At 37.5% G+C, this 22,278-nt stretch overlaps 1 protein-coding gene across 6 annotated transcripts in view; it reads right to left on the bottom strand.

Moving 5' to 3' along the window:
• The window catches only part of sdk2b (sidekick cell adhesion molecule 2b), a 346,369-nt gene that overhangs the window by 105,583 nt on the left and 218,508 nt on the right, over window positions 1-22,278 (bottom strand). For all 6 annotated transcript variants that reach the window (XM_028029735.1, XM_028029738.1, XM_028029736.1 and 3 more), the window contains exons 2-4: window positions 20,301-20,460; window positions 3,280-3,386; window positions 1,135-1,282 (exon numbers count right to left, since the gene is read on the bottom strand). In XM_028029735.1, coding sequence (XP_027885536.1) covers window positions 1,135-1,282; window positions 3,280-3,386; window positions 20,301-20,460 — 415 coding nt within the window. The remainder of the gene's footprint in view (window positions 1-1,134; window positions 1,283-3,279; window positions 3,387-20,300; window positions 20,461-22,278) is intronic.

Raw genomic sequence — 22,278 nt, 5'->3', positions numbered from 1 at the left:
CCCTCTGAGGTCAATATTTTGTAAAACCACCTTTCACTGTTATTAGAGCTGCTAGTCATTTAGCATATGTCTCTTCCAACTTCACACAACTGGAGACTTTGTGAACATTGCTTTTCAAAGCTTGTTCCATATTCTTGATTTGACTTTGGCTTGGACTTTAACTGATCAACTGTAACACATTAATTGACTTTGATTGAAACCACCCGGCTGAAGCATGGGTGGTATCTTCAAGGATGTTTTCCTGCTGAAAGGTAAACGTCCACACTGGTCTAAAGTCCTTGTAGCATCCAGGGCATCCTCTTCCTGGAGGGTAATGCTGGAAAGCCCACCCAAAGGAAGGCGTCCAGGGGCCCAAGCCACCTCACCTGAGTCCTTTCAATGTGGAGAATTAGTGACTTTACACAGATCACCTTCAAGAAAACCAAGCGCCACAGCCTATCACTTAGAATGTGCCCAGCCATCATGCAAAGGAAAGTCATTTAATTTGTTTGTATCCAAAACGTCATTATTTTATTCATGATCCAAATTTTATCACTATAGATGATGGTAAAAATGTAGACCGACTGGTGAATTGAGAGCCTTGCCTTTCAGCTCACCTCTCTCTTCACCATAACAGGCCTGTGCATCCTTCGATCTCCCACTCTATTCCCCCCTCACTTGTGAGCAAGACCTGATGCACTTGAACTCCTTCTCACATGTCTTGTGGCAAAATGCAAACAGCTTTCTTCCAACAATGACTTTCCTCTTGCCATCCTTAGAATATAGATTATGTAAGTAATAGTTGCCCCATAGGCTGCTTCTCCCAAACGAGCTATGAATCTCTGCAGCCCTTCCAAATTTACTGTATTCTTTTGCTACTCCTCTGACCAATATTCTCCTCACCCAGCCAGTTTAAGTGAATGGCTGAGTTTTGGTAGGTTTGAAGGTGCACTATACTTAAGGGAAAGTTTGCAAAGAACTGTAGCAAATGATGTAATCTCTAGATTTTAGACCAAATTAAAAAAGACCAGAAATACCAATGAAGATGTGCTTGGTCAGAATGTTAGGGTTAAACATGATTATAAATGAGCAGCACTCCAGCAACTTTAAGACTAAGACACTCTCTTGATAAGATACAAAAAAGACCAAACTTACATGCGACTGCTAGGCGGAATCTTCCGGCCATCTCTGAACCAGGTAACTTGCGGCTGGGGGAAACTCCGAATCCGTGGTGCTGGAATAACGGCACCCTCCCCCTGAGAGACAGACTGAGTGCGCTCACCCTCTTCAAAACTGCCCATAACTAGAAAAAGACAAATAAACCACAAAAACAAAGTCAAGCGGTGCCAGGGGGCATGACAGCTAACACAGGAGTGTTGAAAAGCCACACATATAGTCACTGAAACAAATGTCGCTCTCTTTCCTTTGGTGACCTAAGGGCTGCTGCCATTTGCTTTGAGCTCTAAAATGTTACTTTGACAGACAGAGTAGAGCTGTTACTATGGTTTCCACATCAAATTATGAAAGGCTTTCAGAGGCAACATGTAATGAGTCACAAAGGGACATTAAGGGGAAGCTAAATTGACTTTACGTTGGATCTTATTTTTCTCCCACTTCCATAGCTTTATTTCTCACATTTGTTTCATATTTTGACTTCTTACGGAAAAAAAAAATACTGCAACAATATTCCTGGTGCTTCAAAGACTGGTGTTAAAGGAGATCTTTGGGTTTTTTCTTTCCCCTCATCTGATGAAGACAGTAAGACAAAATGACACAGGGTAAGAATCAGATTTTTGCTTCTTTAATTTGAGAGGGAGTAATAAAGAAAACTCATCTGAAATGAATGAATCATTACATCAAAATGTCAATTAAGTCTAGGAAACAGTTTGGATGTATTTATGTCTGAAATGTGCAGAGATCAAGGTGAGAGACTTCAAACCAGCGATGTTGGAGCATTTGTGTATTGATGAAAATGTTATTTTACCTTCTCCCGCTCTTTTTCAAAGAGAATAACAAAAAGAGGTAATCTGGCTTTGCACCGTAGCCATGATGCTTAGCTTAAATGAAAATCTGGGGAGTCTGCAAATCCCCCTGACTTTGATCTGCGGTTTTTGTGATGGGATGTCCTCCTCCCCTTCCTTCCCCAATCTGTAATACCTTTCAGTGTTTCCTTTTCTCTAGGGTGTGTCTTTGCATTCACAGTAGTGCCGCCTCAATGAAGCAGACACCAAAAGGAAATTTCTCTATCTTTTCTTCCACTCCCATTCTTTTCTATCCTATCCATTATTTTTCTGTAGGTGTCCCAAATTCTTGTTTTTTTTTTTACTCCGCATCTCTGTCGGAACTCTTCATAGTTTGAGCAACAGATACAAGGACAAAAGAGAATTATGGAAATGAGAGAGATGCAGGAATGTAGAGGAACTGAATGACAGTGGGGTGCAAGCCAAGAAATAAATAGAAAGCGGTGGTGGCCAGGAAACAAAGTCAACAGAGGAAGGAAGTGGCAACACATAGAGCCGGTGATGGAGAACCCAAAATGCAGCAACATGAAAGGAGAAGCAGAAGGAGGGAGTTGCTGACACTAATGTTCTATTTGTCCAGCACTGAAGATGTGGACCAACAGGACTGTTGGTCCACTGCTCTATCCTGTCTCCCTCCCACTTCTTTCTCTGTCACACCTGGCTGACTGCATTATCAGGCAAACACGGTGCGGGAAATACAATCAAAATGTCCATGCAACCTGAAGAAGCCAGCAAACCCAACAAACTGAGGCAGGCATGTAGAATGGGGGGGGGGCAGTTGTGCATAAGAGGTTGTGGGTGGTCACAACGCGACAGTCCTCCAGACGCCTCTACTGTGCATCTCTAATAGCTTGTTAACGAGAGGAGGAATCTGAGCAGCCTGAAAGTGGCTGGGGGAAAATTTACAGGAATTCAGTGCAGGGGAGCGGCACTTTCCACTAAGAAACAACAGATGTTGTTGACAAAAGAGGGAGTCTGAAATAAGCTGCGGTCATATTGAAATGAAGCAAAGTTAAAAAGAACTATAGCAACAAAAATCAATCTAATGAGAATGCTGAGTGGAACAGCTGTCTGGGTTGATAACACTTTGAATGAGATGCAGGTAGATCTTTCACCCCACCAGCATCTGTCCCTCCCCAGTCAGTCCTTGATACAAAGGCAGCCAAAGAGAATGTGGGCATATATAGTGTACTCTGCATGCAATTAAGCACATGCACCCTCCGTCTTGCTCCAGATCCATGCGCTCCTCCATTTGTTCCATTAGTCTGTGTGCACTTACAGGCCACTTGTACTTCTGTACGTCTCTGCAGAAGGGCTCCCACCCGATTCCTCACGATGCAGCGGTAGAAGCCAGCATGAGAGCGATCTAGGGAGGGGATTAAGTACCTGTAACAAAACAAAAGGACAAACAAACTCTGAAATTGAAAATCACTAATTCAACCAAATAGATGAACAACATCTAACAAGTTTTTAAAATGTCTTAGACCTAATATGGAGCAGTTGAGCAAATGTAAATATTAATTACAGAAAATTAAAAACAATCTTTGAAAAAATTAAGGACACAAAGCACAATGAAACTTAAAACATTGATTTTAAAAAGAGGAAAAAGTGTTTCCTGAAGACTGTTGTACTGTTGAAGACTGGTTGTACTAGATTTTATTTAGGAGCACAGGGGTAGAGAAGTCTGAATATTAATTCATGCCACACTTTTCAGATTATCTGTTAAAAAAATTAATCCTGTATGATTTTCTTTTAACTTCACACGAAAGTGCGTATTAGGGTTCCACATCAGTTAGTTGGTTGTCAACTAATCACATCAGTCGTGGTTAGTTGACAATGTAAAATTGTGCTAGAGTAAGAATATGTTTGGATACTAATATACAGGCCACATGCAACATCTAACTGCTGAACTGTGAATTTGTATGTCATTTTTTAATACGTTGCCACTTGTCGCTGTACTATATGCTTTATACAGCAAGGAGTCAATAAGCCAGTAGTCTTTCAGTCAAACAGTGTATAACCATGGCTCTAGACATCTTTTATGACAAAATACTATATCCTATTTTATTCTAGGGTTGTATCCATCATGACAAAATGAAACTGAACTGGTCTTAAGCAGGCTCTAAGATAGTTTACAAGTTACAACTAAACCGAAATGTACAAAAAGCATGTTTTAAACCCCTAATATTTATTTTTTTAAAATATGCTGTAAAAAAAAAGCTGTGTCTGAATATACCCTTTCATTTGATTTAGAAAGTAAATGCAGTGCACTGATTAACTGTTTATCAGCACACTTCAGATGATATTTTTTTCAGTTTGTGCATGTTGATCTTCATTAATAACAATACCAAGAAGTGAAATTGTTTTCCACCTTACTGGGTAGGACTATGAGGCCATTTCCAAACTGGCTCAAATTTATCATTCTATTTTGAGGAACAGGACTCTTTCAAATTCAGCCAGGAATATTAATGACAGGACAAAGAGAACAAGACAGAACAAACATGACTTATTTTGAAGAGATATCAGGGGAAATACTCTGCTTTCCAAAAAGAATATAGCAGGACATGTGAGGTTTACAAAGCTGCTTTGAAACAATCTACAATACTTTTGGGAACATTGCCCTTTAAACTATGAAATGAAGGTACAAATATTAGGCAATAGAGTAATCAATCAATCAAGTTTATTTGTATAGCACATTTCAGCAACAAGGCAGTCTGAAGTGCTTTCCATCATAAAAACACACAAAAAGTCATAAAAAACACCATATAGTCAGCAGTTGAGAAACCAATAAGAACCACTGAACATTGATTATCAACCATTCATCATCAAAATCATCAACACACATTAAATAATTATACATGTTTGGAGACAACCAAATACATTTAACGTGTTGATACAAACCCCTCACATCAACTATTGGGTGTTGGGAATTTAACTTGTTTTGCAGTCTTGGAGGGATATGCCACACCATATGTATAACAGCTGTAACATGGCCTAAAACAATGATTCTAATACTGCAGCAAACTTGTGATTATGTTATGAAAAAAACACAATCACAGCACAATAGATTGCCAAATCGTAACCACAGTCTGATAAAATAGATGTGTGGAAATAAATGTCCACAAACCTCAATGAACTGAAGCAATGTTGGGAATATAAGTGGGCCAAAATTCCTCAGTAGCAATTTTAGAGACTGTTGAAGTCATACAATTACTGACAGCTGTGTATTTCACCTTTTATCCATTCTTTGTTTCATAAATAATGACAGTGTCAAATTAGTTCTGTGTTTATGTACGATCAAGAATAGATTCAAATTATTTTAGAATATGGAAGGGAAATCAGTTTATTATTATTATTATTATTATTATTATTATTATTATTTCCAGATGTAAAAAATACATCTGGAAAAACAAGAAAAAGTTTCCTTTTTCTTGATTTTATCCATGTGTGTCTAACAATGCCTTGTATAATGTGATGGAGACATCAATTTCCATAAGGAAACATCTCAAAGAAATTGTGAAAGTCTTTCTTTCCTTCTTCTTCCTGTTTCTTTATCTATGCATTTCTTTCCTTTCTTTCTTCTTTCCTTCTTTGAGTCACAAAAACCCTGGAACTGAACTGGATGTTGTTGCACCATTAACAGGATAACTAATGCCAAAAAGTCGTTATGTCAATGTAAGGACAACTTGCGAACAGACTGTCCCGAAGAGCTATTAGCTTTTATGATGAAAACAATAAAAAGATAAAGTGTTATTAGAGAAAAACCAAACAGCTATTTATGCGTTAAGTTGTCTTTTTATCTGCAGATTGCTCATGTCCATACAATTTAAGCCTGTATCCTTAGTGCTGCTCGACCTCCTATGAAGCCCACTTTAGGCGATCATGTACACAGACAGGGCACAGCAGCTTCTATCATTTTAACAACTTCCCAATAACTACTAAAAGATGTTGCAATGGGAGAGCCACAGGGTGGCCAACTATTTCAGCAGTTAAGAGTCTCTAGTGGAATCTTCGAGATGGCAGCAAACCAGGCAGACGTTGTGAATTAGCTCTCACTGAGTTATATGTACATGCTTAATTTGAAAGTCACTCAAGCATGGAAAGTCTTGTCAAGGAATATCCTTATTGCATGAGGTGAAACATTTTCCTTTAGGAGTCTCCTAACTGCCTTTGCTGTTGCATTCACAAATTTTTTATCTTGAAGATTTTTTTAACAAACAGCATCTGGAAGGTCAGAGCAAAGTCTTCACTAGTGGGAGGAATCACTTTCTGTCGTAACAACATGTAATTGGATTCAGAAGTCCTCTATTTGGTAATGTTAATGATAACAATGTTTTGGTCTTGATTATGTAAATGAGCCAGATGTGTGTGAGGTTGGGCGTGTACATGTGTGGGTGTGTGATGAGTCATGTGGGGGTGGATGTGTGTGTGTATGTACTAGAAATATGGTGTAAATTAGGTTTTGGTTAAGGTTGGGAATAGACTAATAATGGTTTGGGTTAGGGGAAATGTCTGGGTTAGGCATAAATGCAGTTACTAAAATGAACTGAAGTCAATATAAAGTCCTAATATGGGTAGAAACACAGATTTGTGTATGTGTCGGTGGATTTAGGTGGGAAGGAGGCGAGGGGTGTTTCGATGTTCCGACGATGTTCCCTGAGGTGGCAACTCTTCATGTGCTTTGGCACGTTGATCCATTTTGCCAAGAAAAGTTTGTATGCATCACCTCTGAGAAGTTTTAGACAAATAAATATTGCATTCACATTTAAGCAGTCCACATATTTACTGTGAAGTAATGTTTGATTGTTGCACCACTGTAGTCTTTAGCTATATAACAGGTTGTAAGCCATCTTAAATATAACCCGAAGTATGGAAAGCCAGATTCAATTGTATCCCAGCTAAACAAAAGTTTGTGTTTTCATGTTGAGGCAGGAAATTAAACATAATGAGCTGTCTGAATCAAAGTACTATTAATCCTTCATGATCTAAGATTCTCATATTGCCCATCCTTGACCTGATTTTACAAAGTAGTGAAACGGAACTTCAGTAAATGCTAACTTCTGTCTCCATCGGTACAATTTTGTCAGCATAGAGAACAAGGAGATGATGGTGGCAAAGGTAAGGGCGTGAATGAAAAAAGCTGCATAAGGGTTGACCAGAGCAACATTTCTTAGTACTTGAAAGTGTCCCATTGAAGGCAAACGTCCCATATCTTATGACAGAAAAATACAAAGTAAAAACATAAAATGAATTGAATCGTTATCCTGGTTGTTTGAGTAAAAAAAAGATAATTTCTTGACATCTTGTCTCCTAAGTGGCAATACATTTTTGCAATCTTTAAAGGAATATTGATTAGATGTCTTGAGACTTCCTGAAGATGTTCCAAAGTTATTATGTTATCGCTGGTACTTTTATAAAGATAAGGTATTGATCATCACTGAGCTTTCTTTTAAGTTTGGAGCTTTTTTTTTTATCCCAATCATTCATAGATCCGATTTAGACTTAATACACCAGCAAAATAAATAAATAAAATTGGTCCCCTGAAAATGGTGAGATAATGAAAAGGTATGACAATGTTTTCAATGTCCAAAAATAAACTTTAAAAATCCTTCAAAACATCTGCAGACGAAAGATAGAGACCACTTTTTAAAAGCCTCACTTTCAGGGATGGATTAAAACCACTGCAAAATATTGCATGATGTATACAAAAACATTACAATAATCAGGGGTCAAACTTATGGAAGTACAGACTTGGTCATATGTGCAGAAGAGCTGCCCCAAAGCTATTGAAACAGACCCCTTAATGAATTTATTCCCCATGAGAAAATTTCAAGTTAAATTCTGTATGTTGGCATACATTTTAATATGTTTGAGCATAAGAGGCAATATTTAATTCAAGATTGTGTAACCAGTTTTTCAACAGTAGATACATTTCTAACAGGGAGGGAAAAGCACAAAGTGTAACAGCGCCTTTTCATTTTTTTATGTTTTTACATCCTTACTTAGGAAAGAGATCTCAAGATTGTATTTGACAAGAAGCTGAATAAATATACAAAAGTGAATGGGAGAGAAGTTGTAAATTGGTCAGTCTGAACACGTCAGCATGTCCTGGAAATGTTTTCCTCCAAGTTTAAAAACAGATCAGCTCCTCTCAGCTGAGGTTTCATATATCCTCTGCGTGACACACGATTCTCTTGATCCGGAGGCTGTGTAAGCCAGATTTTATTTCTTCATCCTAAAGCAAATCTGCGTATAATGATAGATGCAAAAACTCTTTTTTTTTAGTTTTCTTTATTGCTCCTAATGAGCTTGTATTTCAGTTTGCAAAAAAAGTTTCCTTAAAAACACTGCATGTTGTATGAAGTACATATATCTGGAGTTAATGCTAGTTTACCAAATAAATAAATAAAAATTAAAAGTTGTTACAAGAGCTAGAGATGGACATTAATCATAGCTGATAAACATTTTGTGTTGACTTTGGCATCTGATCTGCCAATTAAGATTTTGATCAATTACTTTTGTTTGTTTTCTAAGTACGTCATCAGAAAAATGAGAAAAAAATGCCTCCAGGTTGTTTGAGATAGTGGTTGTATTTTGGACTTCAGCAGCAAAGAAACTTACAAGACATCAAAAGTAGACTTAGACTTAGACTTAGACTGACTTTATTGTCATTTTGCATGCACAGGGTGTATACAGAACGAAATTTTGTTGCATACGGCTCAGGACAATGTTTTGAGCTTTCAATGTTGTGAGGTTACTCCAGAATAAAATAAAATACAGTATAAAATATGAATATAAATATAAATATAAAATATAAAGTGCAGGACTGACAGTAAAAAGGAAGTTACTTAGCTCTGTACATGTGCAAGGTATAAAGTGGAGACCAGTTTTTAAGTGCAGTCCAGTTAAGAGTTCAGCAGTCTGATAGCAAGTGGGAAAAAGCTGTTTCGGAGTACATAAAAGTACTGTATGTCCATAAGTTTATAACCTCCCACCCAACAAAATCATCAAAGTACTTGCAGTGGACTGTCAATAGTGAAACTCCTAATTGCCTTTAGTCTTATTTCCACTTTTATTAGGTAGTTAAATGTTACACATAAATGTTCATTCAGTATATTACCAATAAACTATTGGTAAAACAAAACCTAATGGTGAAACAAACAAACCCTGTTGGTGAAAACTGAAAACCTGACAGTTAATTTTTTTCCCTTTAGAAGTTATTTGTTTATCTGATTTTCTGATGTGGAATGCTGGGCAGACAGACATAGTTTTCATTATTTACTCAATTCACGTACATCTATTGCCATCAATCTGGACTCATCATTCATGTGTCAAAAAACTAAATACCCCATTCAAAGCAGTCACCTGTTGGTTAGCTTTTCCACTCAAATGTGAAAGCGCCTCACAATGTGCCAACAGCCCAGTTTCAGGCCGTGGAAATGCAGATCCAAAGCTCCACTTGAAAACGTAATTATGCTAATAAGGCTGACCTCGGTTATGTTAATTGTTTCTACCAAATGTAGAGGGTGATTAGTCAAGCTGGATGTGTTTATTCACAGAGTAAAAGTTTGGCAAGAGTAGAAATTATATATAAATTATAAACTGTCTCTGATATTATTTATGTCTCTGAATGTCTGATATGAGAGTCAGTTTTGTATTTCTTTACTAAGTTAATAGCATCTGAAAGATGTCCAAAGGTCTGCTTCAAAATACTAACTTTTTGTTGTTTATCTCTTTGCCATGAACTCTATTTACCCATGACATGCAATTGCTATATGTTTCTGAGGCACGTCTACATTTTTCTCTTTTTAACATAGGACTATTAAATTTGTTGTAACTCTACCTGTATGTTGTTGTTGTGCTGGAAGGTGAAACCTCTGTTCTGTTTCTTTCATTACTGCCCTCCATCAATCTATCTTCCCATCAAGTCTGACCAGTTTCTCTTTACCAGCTGAGGAGAAAATTCTCACAGTACGTTGCTGCCACCACCATGGGGATGCTGTGTTCAGGGCAATGTGCCGAAATCCTTCTCGCACATGTTTGCTGCGCTACCCACCATGAGTTGATGGAAACTAAACATAATACCTAAGTGTTAGGTACAAAGCAAGAAGTCTTCTTTTGTTTCATGAAGATATTTGCTCTTCTTTGTTGGGTCAAGAATCAGCGGTTTATTTACATGACAACAATATTCATATTTTGAACAGGGATGACAGGTGGATTGAATGAAAAATGAAAGACACCATCTATATGTTAAGCTTGAAAAACCAACACTAAACAGAGGAAATGGACTCAAAATGTTATCTTCTTAACATCTAACTCTTCTTAACCCTTTAACTCTTCAGCCCTGAGCCGTCTCCCTGGGGTGTTTTTAAGCAATTCACACCAAGTTAAATGCCTGTTACTTCCAACCATGTTTAGAACTGAAATAGCCTTTTGGATGAGAGGTGAAACAGCTTAAAGAAACCACAGAAGAAGTCCAGTTGCCCTCCACTGAATCACTTAGGATTTTTATGACCTGGATGACTGAGAATGGAGACCACTTTCTCCATAACTTTTTATCTGACCTGTTTGCTGTGTTTCTTTGCTTTCCTGATGGTGTTTGTTTACCATCCCAATAGGTTAAGATTTTCAAAGAACAGCTGTAGTTATACTGAAGTTATACCCAGATTCAATGGCATACAGGTACTTTCTATTTAATGTCTCAGTCACTTCTGATGGATTGGACAGGATGGGCTTATTACTAAGTCACACCATGCATTTAGGATTTTTATTTATAAAGAAAAAAAAAAAGCTACATTATTCTCAACTTAATTGTCCAGCACTTCATGTTGGAAATCACTCAAAATCCCAATTAAATACATTGAATATTTTGGTTCTACTGCAAGGAAAGATTAGAAAGTTCTATAGTTCTGAATACTAGTAAAACCTAAGGATTGATCTGGGCAAATAAATTGACCAAAGAATATGGTAAATGAATAAATAACAGTTAAGTGAAATGCATTTAATTGAATCTATATATATATTTAAAAAAAACTACTTCATCTGTGCTTTAAAAGTGGAAGCTATCAAAGTAACACAGGACTGTGGTGACAAATGGCTGAGGGTGTTGAAAAGCTGTTAATATATCTAACAAAAAAATGAACAGAATCAAAACTCATTACCAGTAACGTCAGTCGGATCCAAGGGTCTAAATGAATCTGTTAGGGCTTAATCAGCTAATCAGAATTTTCTATTAATGATGCGTGACGCCTTTCATATGTTCCATCAGCTAAATTAATACAATTATGTATATGTGTTCTGCCAAGAAGGAAGAGAGGCAAGTTGAGTGGCTGATGGAGCACCATGTGAATGAAACTACAGGACCACATAAAGGTCTTAGTTGGAAAGATTAAGAGGTAAACAGGTGACAGGTGGTGTTGTTGATCCAAGTTTAACCTTACTGTGGCCTACAGAGAATTTACCAACTCGGCAGAACCTTCAGGGTGACTTTAGATAGCGTTCTCGCTCATTCTTTGCCTCCCTCTTTCACTCCGTCCCTTATATAATGAATACAATTAACCTTTGCGGAGTTGTGCGCGTTGGCAGCAGGTCGGAGGAGCCGGCGGGGAGGCTCGCTGTGTCGGACAGGGATTGATTGATGTTCCTGTGGTCAGCGCACTCCGTCAGATCCCCTTTAATTAGCCCCACTCAGGAGAAATGATTAGACGAAGGAGTGGCAGGGAGACGGATAGAGGGACATGAGAAAAGAGGGAGGAATGAGCTCAGAGAGGGATGGAGAGGGAGGACGGAATAATGAAAATAGAGAAAGATAGAGATTGCTGATGATAGGTGGCAAGGCTATGATCTGTCATTAAAGTCTGCTGCCAGTTCCCAAGGTTAGTTCCGATATTGTTTCTGGTAGCTTAAATTTTACATTTTATAAACTTCAATTTTCAAGCATTAGAAGCCACACTGCAATTACAGCAAATGATCAATAAAAAGAAAAAAGAAAAAAGCATCAGGCAATGAGGATGACATCTTAGTCCCCACTGGAAATGCAATTGCTGGCACTTGAGACTTTTCCTTTCATCCAGGTGTTTCAAAACCTCTCAGCTAAACAGAGCAATTAATTTTGGAACCTGATCTAAAAACAAGTGCAATCATTCTGCAATTGCATCATGAAAAAAAAAAAATAAAAATAAAAAATCAGAAACATAGGACAACCTGTGGTTGCTAACTTGTAATTGTTAATTTTTGTTGTTATATGTTTTTTTATTTTGAAGTTTGGTGCTTTCAGAAAGGCCACTGCCCTCATAAAACAGTTTGACGCTTCTTTACTTCCGTTTAATGAGCTCTCTTACGGCGACGTCACTTTCAACAGCTTGTGTCGCGTAAACAAAAGTAGGTGCAGTGGGAAATTAGCAGTTTTGACAGCCTAATTATTTATTTTATGGATGATGGATAATGGAAGGCTGCTGATTTTCTAACAGAATGATTATATGTCTTATGTTGTCTCACGGAGCACTTAAAATATCCATACCATAGATCAACTAGTTCAACTGAATTGTTGGCACATTGGCAGAAAATCAAACCTACGTGTTTCCAGTTACTCACTGAGGCACAAGCATGTCTGTAAGAACAAATCGATGCCGTGTACATCGTACATTTAAAAGACGTCTTTTCAAAGCGCATTCAGTCATGTTCAAAACCCCCTGTAAATTATAGAAGTCTTTATTCTGTCCATCCTTCATAACAGCTTTCATACACTAAACATGACAGGTAGAAAAGGTGTTCTGCCTTAGGATACTAGAAATCAATAGTGGTAATTTGTCTAAAGGCTTTGAGGAGAGCAGCTACTACATGTTAATTCTGTTATTCTCCTCTAAGGAGGATAACACAAACAGACAACTGTCTGCTTTAGAAAACTTTCATCAACTATTTCCATAGAGTTTTCTTAAATATTCTGTAATGACAAAAGTAGGGAGAAACCCTTGAGAGCAGCTCATAATTAAAATCCAGGATGAAAATGAAAGTCAATATGTACCTCTCGTCCACTTTATTAGACACATTCGGCTTTCTCTCTTGTGTTAACCCCTTAACTGTCACCCTCAAAATGCTTACATGTAAGTCAATGGGTCCATGAGGTTAATGTCACAGTGACTTGTCTAAGTCGATATGACTTTCATTATGTTGAACTTGACTTTAATTATGAAGTCATATAACTACTACACTCTGCCAGTGTCGAGTTCCCTTTGGAAGAAGTCCAGAAATTTTCATAGCATAGATTTAAAAGGGTGATAAAAACATCCCCATAGGAATTTTGATTCATATTCTCATGGCAACGTCACTTAATTACTGCAAGTTTGTAGAATGCAAATTAAAGATGCGAATCTCGACGTCCACAACATCCCAAAGGTGCTATTAGACTAAGATTTGGTGACTGTGGTGGTTAATTTTTGCTAATTTCCAGAAAACCAGTTTGAGATTATTTTATGAAATTTATCACCTTAGCCATTATTTTTTTGGGAGTGACTATCAGAAGTTATGCACACTGTGGTCATAAAGAAATGGAGAGGGTATACAGTAATACACCGTGGCATGTAAACGATTCTCAGTTGGAATGGAAATGGGCCAAGAAAATAACTAATCATTATGTCTGTTAACAAGCAATTTTAATATGTCACAAATTGATTAAGAAAAACATTTGACATATTGTGCAACTTTGCTTCAGTTGAGACAGTCGAGATTGTCACTGTTGCTTGAGAGATGGATGGAGTCTGGAGTTCTAGGATAATCCCGCAACCTTTCCTTAGGAGTTTGCAAAAAAGACTGATTTTCCACCAAAATCTTTATCCAAAACCTAAACATTTGTGGTAAGACTTGATCATATCTGTTCACATACATTTTCCATCTTCACTGTCTGTACTCTGGAACTAATTTGTGTCTGTTTGTCAAATAAAATCCCCCCCCCCAAAATACATTGATGTCTGAACATTTCTAGGAGTGTTTGTACATTAATTTCTTTAAAGGTCTTATTGGTTTTTATTTGAGAGTGGTCAGACAGGAAGGTCGGTAATGAGAGAGGAGGAAGACATGCGACAAAGGTCATCAGGTCTTGAACCTGTGACAGCCGCTTTACCCCTGCTCCACCACAGCACCTCGTATTTGTATATTCTTAAGGAGCTAAACCAGATACAACCACTTATGCACATGCTGTATATTGATATTTTCTGTTGATATGTCTATTGGTGTGTATTTGTTGTGCTGTGATTATAATAATAATAATAATAATAATAATAATAATAATAATAATAATAATAATAATAATGCATCGTACTTGTTAGCTCCTATCAAGACACCCAAGGACACTTTACAAGGAAAAAAACAATACAACAATACACTACAAATAAAAACAGATAAAGTAACACCAAAAAAAAATCTAACATTTTTATCACCTATGATATAACTGCAATAGGAGGTTTTTACACCCAAATGATATAATGTAAACATACCAGAAACATATCTTTATATTCATAATCAACCTAACATGCAGCAGTTACAACTTTCACAAAAATAACTAGCTTTTATCTGTGATTCAGAAAGGAACCAATGTTCATAACAGGTTGTTTTACATCTAATTAAATCTAATTCTTTTTAATTGCTGTGCGATGAGAATAGATTTTTGTTTTATTTAAAATGCGTTGGTATTTCAAAAGGCCATGAACTACAAAAAGTCTCCCAGAACATGAGATAAACAAGCCCACATCATAACAGAACCCTCAGCACACTTGATGGTGGGCACGGTGTGCACATATTAATCCTTTAGTTATATCTTATATTTAAGCATAAACTGAAAAGTCACTTCAGTTATATGTAATTTCTAAGAGTTTTCAAAGTTGTAAATAATTGTGCCACTGTTAATGTGTGGTTATAGGGTGGTGCAGTTGGCAGCCCTGAAGCTTTGCAGTAAGGTTTTACCCATTGTCAGACTTATGCCTTTATCTATTATTTGCCTCATCATGCACATATTTATAAACAATAATCGTTGCTAAACTGCTTGGCTAGTTTTATTAATAATTGCCCTAAGCAAATATTTTAGTTATTCATAGTCAAAACTTGACTCCTACCAGCTCAACACCTGCCTAAAGCAAAGTGATGCACTGGTAATTCTAGATGCACATAATAAAACCAACAGCCTGTTCTTTCTTGGACTTTTGACTCATTCTTCTAAGGCGCAGAAAACAAAGAGTGATGAAGTCCAAGGGTAAGAGAGGAAAGAAAGTTCAAAAGAAAATCTATTGTTTCTGGAGGCTGTAAAGAAGAAAGTAGGGAGACAGAAAATGGGCTTTTTTTGGCCAGGAATCCATTAGAGGCATCCAGGGAGAAATGCCGTGTCCAAGCTGTGCCCTGATGTGATGACTTGATGTACTGCGACTGGATGCTACTCTTGCGCTTTTGTAAAAACTAGACTGATGGTAATAGAGCTACAGTGATGAGAAAAACCCTAAGAATTCCCAATCAGTTGATCAGTTAATGCTTTTTTGTCCTAATATTTTTTTTTTTGTTGAAATATTTTTATATTTTGTTTTACTCTTCAAACTGCAAAATGCAAATATTGGATCAAAGTAAAAAAATAAAAAAAACAGCTTGTAAGTTACAAAACATTATTTGGCATTTTTCTTGTTTTTCTATTTCATTTAATTAAAGAATGGAACAAAAAGAAAAACATGCTTTTGGTTTAACATGAAGCAGAACATCTAAAAGAAAAAAAAGGAGCAAACTAAAGATATGTACTCCAACAAAACACAGAAAGGAACTCAATGTGGAGATATTTCAGTTACAGGAGCCAAAGCTACATGTTTCACCCATCCCAGGAAGATGCTATAACAATTTTTTTTTTTTTATTAGGCAAAGATTTTTGATTTCATTTGATTTATTTATTAGAGTGTCATGCACCATACTGTAGTGCCCAGGCTACAGCACAAGATACTGCTTACAGTATATACATACATCTAAAGGATATCAAGAAGGCCAATCATTTGCAAAAAAATGAATTCCACAACACAAAAGATGAACTATTGACGCTACAAAACTCTCTGTCTTTGTCACCAAGCTTGTTCATTGAATGTTGCTAACTCAAAAATAGCTTTCATTAAACACCCAACTTAACATGTATGTTGCGGACATCCAAAACAGAGAAGATGGGTTTTTTTTCAGTTGAATCATGATAAAGAAATTATTTCTCATAATACAAAGAACATTGGAATATGGAATGAAACTCATCCGCAGCCACATTAAGTTCAATATACTCACATAAACGTTTTTCTCTTCTGGCAGGGAAATAGGTTTTTAGTAATATTCTAGTCCAATCGCAATCACATTTTTAAGAGGTTATAACAACATTTTGTTTAATGGCAGATAAAAATGGGTTTATCCCCAGTGAAAACATAATTCCTGAAAATCCATTGTGACTGTCACTTCATCAGATAAAGTAGAAAGGCAAAAAAAAATACTATGCACACACATGCTGACATCTGCTTCTATTTTCCTCCTGCTCTTTCCTCGTCTTTATCCACGTAGTGAGCTGGGTCTGTCATTTCTTCCCTTAAGACGTGGAATAATATTGTTTTGAACTTGTGTTAATTTGTTCAGTCCTACCATGAAATTATACCTGTTTAGGATGCTTGATGGTAGTTCATATATAAGTGGATTAAACCGAGGCAGAGAAAATGAACAAAGGCGGAGGATGAAAGGGAAATCAAAAGTGCGAACAGAGGATTGAAGTAGGTCTTTTCAGCAAATACACAACTTTAAACGAATCTATATTTTTGCCTGGAGCACCTACCCGTTCCTGGATTTGGAAATTGTACAAATGTCTTCAATGAATATTTCAGAAGATATCACCACATTTAATTTCCAGAGACAAGTTATTACCAGAGACACAAAAGTGACACTCGATTACTTTAGCTGTCAAAGTGTTAATCCCATTTTCTGCATTTTATTTTATTAAATTTTTTTCCTGATGGTTAAAAGCTCTTCTTTTGTTGCAGTTGTACCGTAGGGGGGGATAATATTCTCTCTTCCAAAACTGACAACAACAAGGAAAAAAAAATGAGCCAGCAGATAAAAATCAAAAGTCCATCAGCAGGAATTTAGTCTGCCATGGCTGTCAAAACCTCTTCCTTTGTGGTTTTTCCATCTCATGCAGTGAGCATCTGTTGATTAAAAGACTGCGTGTTCAAGATTGTTTTTTTCGTTTTCTACAATGAAGTAGAAACAAAGAAAAAAAAAAACAAGCTTCCTTCTCATGCAAGGAGAGTCCTCAGTTCAGCAATCCAGCCAAGAACCAATTGACAAACATTATCATCTCTTGAGATTTAATTAATAATTAACTCTCTTAATTAAGGTTCTATTTTAACTGGCAGGATAAAGACAAGCAAAGTACCAGAGCCTAACCCCATAGGTATTTGAATAGACAGAAAGTTGCAGTGATCTGTAGTTGTGCACTTATCGATTTACCAAAGACAAATGCACAGGATATTTCTCAAGTGATCTTCCCCTCTGATGCTAATCCTTAATTGTGACAAAGTTGAACAGTAATTTGGTGCATAATCTATAAAATTGCTTAAAGTGGATGGGGTGCAGGAGGTAACAGAGACAGCAGAATGCTGGACAAACATTGTCTGCAGGTACTCTTGAGTGACAGCAGTCAATGCTAATCCAGATCTCTCCTGAGAGCAACATTTCTTAGACTGGAACCACTTGCTTTCCTCCTCCAGAACACTTTCTGTCTCACTCGCCTACCTATGTGTTGAATAATAATGCCCACGCAGGCCTTGCAGTATCGATCGCTCGCCAGAGGACACAAGGTCAAGTCGCATGGTGTCAATATTTAAAGCAACACTGAGCACCGGGGACCTTATCCATAACCTCATTAATATGGGGGTCTGTGCTGCTCAAATACTCTCTTGGCACAAACAAAAAGGCAGACTTGAGGAATGAGGAAGAGTATGAAGACAAAACTGCCCTTAGGAACAGCTATACACAATGTAATATATAATGAAGTCAATTTATTTAATAAACTAGAACATCAATACACACTGCCTTTTTCAATATTGGCATATTTTCTTTGTCTTTTAAAACAGTGAGACACTACCATCTGTGACAGACCCACACAGAGTATCACCTAATGGTTAATGTACTAATGAAACATTGTTTCTGAATTCAGAGACAAATCTGAAAGGTTAGCCATGCATTTATGTTCAGACCCCTTTCCTCTGACACCCACAAATAAAAAAACAGTACAACTAAGTGCTTTCAGTTACCCATATTGGATGTTAAAAGTTGTATCTTAAAATGGTAGGGTTTTGTGCTAAAGAAATGTAGACCAAGGTTAGCTTATAAAGCAATGACCTATGCTTAAACATCCCATAGAGCACAGTTCAATCCATCACCTGAAATCGGAAAGAGCGATCTACACAGACAAGGCTATCGAAATAATCTGAAAGCCATATCATATGCAGTGCAGGAAAAAAAAAAAAACATTGCATATGAATCCAAATACATTATTTCTATAGCGAGAACTGATTGTGGCATCAAAACAAAGAGAAGCTTGTCAGAGTTCATGGAAAGATGGATGGAGGTAAACCTCGAGGGATTTAGCAAGAAATGACAAACGACTAGGGCAAAAGTTCACCTTGTGGTTTTAATGCATCAAAAAGTGTTGAAGCTCAAAGGGTATGAATACTTTTGCTAATCAAACTTTGTGCCTATAGAGTGCTTGCTTAAAAACGTATTCCATCACTCAGTCGTCCACCTAGAATCCCAGTTGAAGGGGCACTGAAGCTCCAGCAGATTGTGTTGTTTTCAAGTACAGTCCATTCAAATCAATTGTTCAGGCATACTGTATGTGTGTCACTTCTGCCCTTTCTACCCAGCTGCTGCCTCCATTCTGGTATTATCTATCTCCAGAGAAAGGTGCTCCATCAACAAGGCGGATGTTGCTTGTATGTCCAGCCTCTTTTTTTTTGTTTTGTTTTTTTCCCCCCACATTCATTTGCTCCCTCACATATGAGCACAACAGCTCAGCTAAGATCAGCAGTGTGTCAGCAAGCTCTCCTTCAGCCCTCCAGTGCTCCATTTACACTGCAGCGGAAGCTCACGGTGCAGACACACTGTTGCCCAAGATAAGAGCAATGTTTGCCACATGATTAGGATCTTCCAGTTACCATTAAAGGCGGTTTATCTGCTACCCTAACCCTCATTCACGCCTCCTGCTTGTTTGCAGCCTCTCCAGAGACAGTGATGGAGGTCACTGAGCCCGGAGGGGAAGGAGTGAGGCAAAGGCAATAAAAATAGAAAATCTAAATCGAAAGTCATTATTTATTTGGCAAATGCCTGATAAAACAGTAAAGCTTGCTTTAATAATGCACATACAGAGTATTGTAATGGTGAGGGGAAATGTAGAAAAGTAACTACAAAACTTTTAAAGGTGACAAAAGGGTTTAACACATGGAGATGCAATTTCACTTTTTATCACATTAATTTTAGATAAGCTGAATCTTAAAACATCATAGACGTATAACATCTAAAGGGAGCGTTAATCAGCAAGATCTAAATACAATACATAAAGTTTCACCGTAAAGGGCATGGTTTAGCTGATTGCAATGTGAAGTTGAGAGACAAATGCACCAATGGGAGTTAGATTAAACTTTCAGTACATTTCAATATTCAAGGCCCATTATGAGGCTGTTGAGTCAGACATGCCTGTGACTTTAATGAATGGTGAACCATTAAAAGAATGTAACAAGTTTCAGACCTTTGCAACACACGTCTGCACAGACTCATCAAATTACATTTTCTTCATCTGATGTGAGGCAGATGAAGACAGGTCACCGGTGGGTTTGGACAATGTTACTGGACCACTGCTAAAGAGGGCTGGATGGGGCTTCTATAAGTCAGATAATCTTTTCCCTTGGATTCCAAACACATTATCTTATAAAGGACAAACAGCATTTATTTATCTCTGATGGTTGATGTGTGCTACGTTTAATTTGTAAATTAAAACAAAGGTTACACAAACGAGTCTACAGTGTTATTTTTCTTTAAAGGAAAAGAGGAATCAAGTTAAATTAGAACAGGAAGGGTGGAAATGAAGAAAAAACAGAAATCAGTATTTGCCAATAAAAGCTTGATTATCTCGATTAAAAGCTCCCATGTCCATTCACAATGGATGAAATAGTTAAAATGGTTGGGTAGATAATTCAATTTGTGGCAACATAGATGATGACTCCAATCATTTCTAATTGATTTTGCACTCACCTATATTCCAGTGAGAATCGTGTTAGTTCTGTGGTGTTGTGGATCCATTTAAACTCCAGCGGCCAGCTTCCCTCCGCCATGCAGGTCAGCACCAACCGGTTGCGCTCCAGGTGCAGCTGGCTGCGCACTGGTTCTGTCTTGAAATAGGGAGGCACATCATCTGTGAAAATTAGAGGAACAAGAAAATTATGATTATAGGGTAGTTTGTAAAAAGACACCGTGCTTCTAAATAAGGTTGATAAAAATAACACCTGAATGAAGGACACCCACTCCTAAATTTCACATCTTTTCTTTTCCTTTGAGAAACAAATTTACACAATTTGATGATACAAATTAAACAATGTCAGAGTGAAAAAAAAATGTGTGGGAGATATCCTCAACCAAGAACTTTTTTTATTTTTTTATTTTCATGATTCTCACGTAAAGCAAGCATATAGCATTTTCAAAACCTTTAAAATGATAAATTTTACAGTTGATTATTTAACTGTTAAATATATTCTACAAACAAAACCTGGGACCTTGTCATGCACACTATGCAGAAAGAGCTGCAGAGATTCACAGCTCAGGTAGGACAATCTGTTGAAATGGCAACTATTAGTGACACGCTTCACAAAATTGGCAAAAATAGAAAAGTGAAAAGAAGAAAGCTATTTTGGGAAGAAAGCCATAAGAAATCCCATGTGAGGTTTCCAGTTAGCAATGTAGAGAATGTGTACAGAAGGTGTCCAGAGTCTGGAATGTAACTTTTTGGCTTTACTGCAGGTGGTGGAAAACAAACACTGCACAGTGTTTTGAACACAGTGTCTCCACTGTGGAACAAGGTGGTAGCAGGACAATGCTCCATGGATGCTTTGCTTTGGCAATGTAAGAGAAGATGTGAGATTTAACTGATAAATGAAGACACATCTAAAACATACAAGATGGGGATACTTAAGGTCCAGGTTTGGGAACCACTGCTTTAGATCAAAACATGTTCTTGTGTTAGAATGACCCAGTCAATTTCCAGATCTAAATCCAGTTGAGGCTTGACTTAAAACTGATGTTCACAAAAACTCTCTATCCAGACTGAACTTGATGTATAAAATGTCAAAGTCTCTATATATGGGAAATGGTTAAGACATACCCTTAGTAGACCTTAAATTGCAAGTATTGACTTGAGATGTTGAATACAAATTCAAACCACACTTTTTAGATTTTTATGTAGAGTTTTAGGGTTCTGTTTTGGTTTATTGCTGGTCCGCCACATAAAACCCCAATAAAATTCATAGCATTTTGTATTGGAAAAGCCTTTGACACTTCAGACGAAAACTCCTTCCTCACCACGTCCCATTTGCAGCTACTTAATCCCCCACGATGCACTGCTGCTTGTGCTGCTTGATTTTGACTCGCTCATAGAGAGACTGAGACACCCAGCTAACAGCAAAGAGCGAGCGAGGCATGAAGTCATGAAGCGCTGGTCCTGCATCTTGATGCTCTGTGTGTTTCTGTGTCAGTAACTCACTGGCACAGTGCACCACTCACCCTCTGAGCTGCGCTGAAGCAGACACCAGAGGAAAGACGCCAAGGAGGAGGTGTGAAATCCTTTGATCATCCTTTTGACTCTGCTCCGTTTCGCTCCGTCTTTCCTTCTTGTTGTGATTCCCCAACATGCTCTGTTGAGTGTGAAGGCATGGGTGGAGGCAGACTGGTGAAACTTCTCTGGAGGGTGAACGTGGTGACGCCGATTTTTATATCTCAATCAAGGCGCCTTGGAGGGAAGCTGTCAACCTCCCTCTTGGTTCCAATAGCTCATCCTTTATAAACGGTGTAAAAATGGAGAGCTTACTTGATCATCATTGTAAATATAGAACACATTAATTGGATGGTTGGATAGTATAATTATCAAATTGACTGATAATCAGGCATTGAAATTAAACTGTCAAAATGATGTATAGTGCTGATATTTGGTTCCTCTATGCCGGCTCGGCAAAATTCACTG

Source organism: Xiphophorus couchianus, chromosome 10, assembly GCF_001444195.1.
Source record: "Xiphophorus couchianus chromosome 10, X_couchianus-1.0, whole genome shotgun sequence".
Lineage (NCBI taxonomy): Eukaryota > Metazoa > Chordata > Actinopteri > Cyprinodontiformes > Poeciliidae > Xiphophorus > Xiphophorus couchianus.
Note: the sequence above shows the minus strand (reverse complement) of the source record. Positions and strands in the feature narration are given on the sequence as shown.